Below are 1,669 nucleotides of genomic sequence, written 5' to 3'. Positions count from 1 at the left end.
CAGCAGGCTGCCAGGAGCCCAGCCGTGCCCCAGCCCAGTGGCATTGGCCGGGAGGAGAGCCTGCCCTTCATGCTGGACCTGCAGAGCTTGCCGGGGCTGGCCAATGTAGACCTGAGTGCCCAGAACCCCAACATCCAGGTGAGGAGGAGGTCTGGGCAGGCTGCAGGGGGATGTGAGTGAGTACTGTGTGTGCTCCCCAGCCTCCTTTGGTTCCCTAAGAGGAATGATTTCATGAGCAGGGTCCACGTGGCCACTGCCATCTGTCTTCTTGGTAACTACCAGATGCAAGTAGCTGTCACAGACAAGCTCCTTGCCAGAGGAATTTGGTCATGGCCTTTTCCCTGCCGTGTGACAGGCCCTCTCCGTAGAGCAGAGCAAACTCTACAGGGGTGACCTCTCAATTTCTGAGGAGGGTGTTGGTCCGTGCGTGTGACCACCAGACCCCCTGCACCTCGTGCTCTGCCCTTGCTCAGTCCCCCTGGATGAGGCAAGACCTCTTGCACTCATCACGTAGTCCTGCAGCCCAAAGTGTCTTTGGCGTCTCGGGCTCATAACCAGTGCATGAGCTCGTAACCAGTGCATGGGCTGGTAGGTCTGTCCCAGGGCTGTGCCTGGGCTCACTGCTTTGCCTCATATCTGGCCTCCAGGTGACCATCGAAGTGGTGGATGATCCTCAGGCCGAGATGGAGATGGACTTGTTGAAGGACACAAGCAATGACTGGTCCCTGACATCCTCTGAGTGGCTGTCCCACAAGGACCTCTTCTGGCCCCTCTTCTGGGAATACACAGACCCCGCTGAGGAAGAGGAGGAGGAGGAGGGAGAGGAAGAGGATGACAACCTGGATGTAGGGGACAGGGAGGAGGAAGAGGAGGAGGAGGAGGAGGAGGAGGAAGATTACACAGCAGAGTATGAGGAGGAGGAGTCCATGCTCAGTGGAGTAGGAGGTGACTGGGACCAGCGGTGGCCGGGGCAGAAGAACTGGATCTTTAAGGAAAAATATAATTACGGTGAGTCCTCTTGGGCATGCACAGCTGCCCTGCAGACCGTCACTGTCCTCCCCTGCCCTGCCTGACTGCTATCACACTGCGCTGGTGCTCAGCTCCTACTTAAAAAATAAGCAAGCACGCCAAGGAGCAAGGCCAGCAGCCAGCTGGGGCTGCCAGTGGTCAGACACACCAGCAGCACAGCGGGAACTGCCCTTGCATGTAATCAGACTGGAGCGTGGATTCCAGTGAAGGCGTGCTCCAATGAGAAATACACCTTAAATGTTTAATGGCAAGTGCTGCTGCCATCGACTCAGGTCCCTGTGGTGACATCAGTGCCAGAAGCCTTTGCCAAAGACTTGAGCACCCCAGGAGAGGAGCTGCAGAGGTCTAGATGATAGGTGCCAGTGGGCAGAAAGGCCAGGGCACTACAGCAGCTCCCTCCTGTAGCTTCCCAGCCATAAGCCCAAAACCAGTCAACCTTTGCTAACACTTTGCTAACGGCCAGTGCATTGGGCAGGTTCAGTGAGGATGGGGATGAGCAGCGATGCCTGTCTGGGTCAGTACGACCATGAGCAAAGCTGTGAGAATGCCAGCCTTTGCTCAGGGGCTGCTTCCCTTGGGTTGCCAGCAAGGACAGAGTGGGCTCTTGGCATCATGTGGCCAGCGCCTCCATGTTCTGGCA

General features: G+C 57.2%; 1 protein-coding gene across 1 annotated transcript in view; it reads left to right on the top strand.

Annotated features, from left to right (window-relative positions):
- Window positions 1-3: 3 nt before the first annotated feature.
- The window catches only part of ISM2 (isthmin 2), a gene marked incomplete at both ends in the record, with an annotated part of 3,391 nt that continues 1,725 nt past the window's right edge, over window positions 4-1,669 (top strand). Inside the window, 2 exons of the mRNA XM_010171386.2 lie at window positions 4-138; window positions 648-1,008. Coding sequence (XP_010169688.2) covers window positions 4-138; window positions 648-1,008 — 496 coding nt within the window. The remainder of the gene's footprint in view (window positions 139-647; window positions 1,009-1,669) is intronic.

Source organism: Antrostomus carolinensis, unplaced genomic scaffold (assembly GCF_000700745.2).
Source record: "Antrostomus carolinensis isolate BGI_N321 unplaced genomic scaffold, ASM70074v2 scaffold31147, whole genome shotgun sequence".
Classification (NCBI taxonomy): Eukaryota; Metazoa; Chordata; class Aves; order Caprimulgiformes; family Caprimulgidae; genus Antrostomus; species Antrostomus carolinensis.
This window is presented reverse-complemented; position numbering and strand designations above follow the sequence as displayed.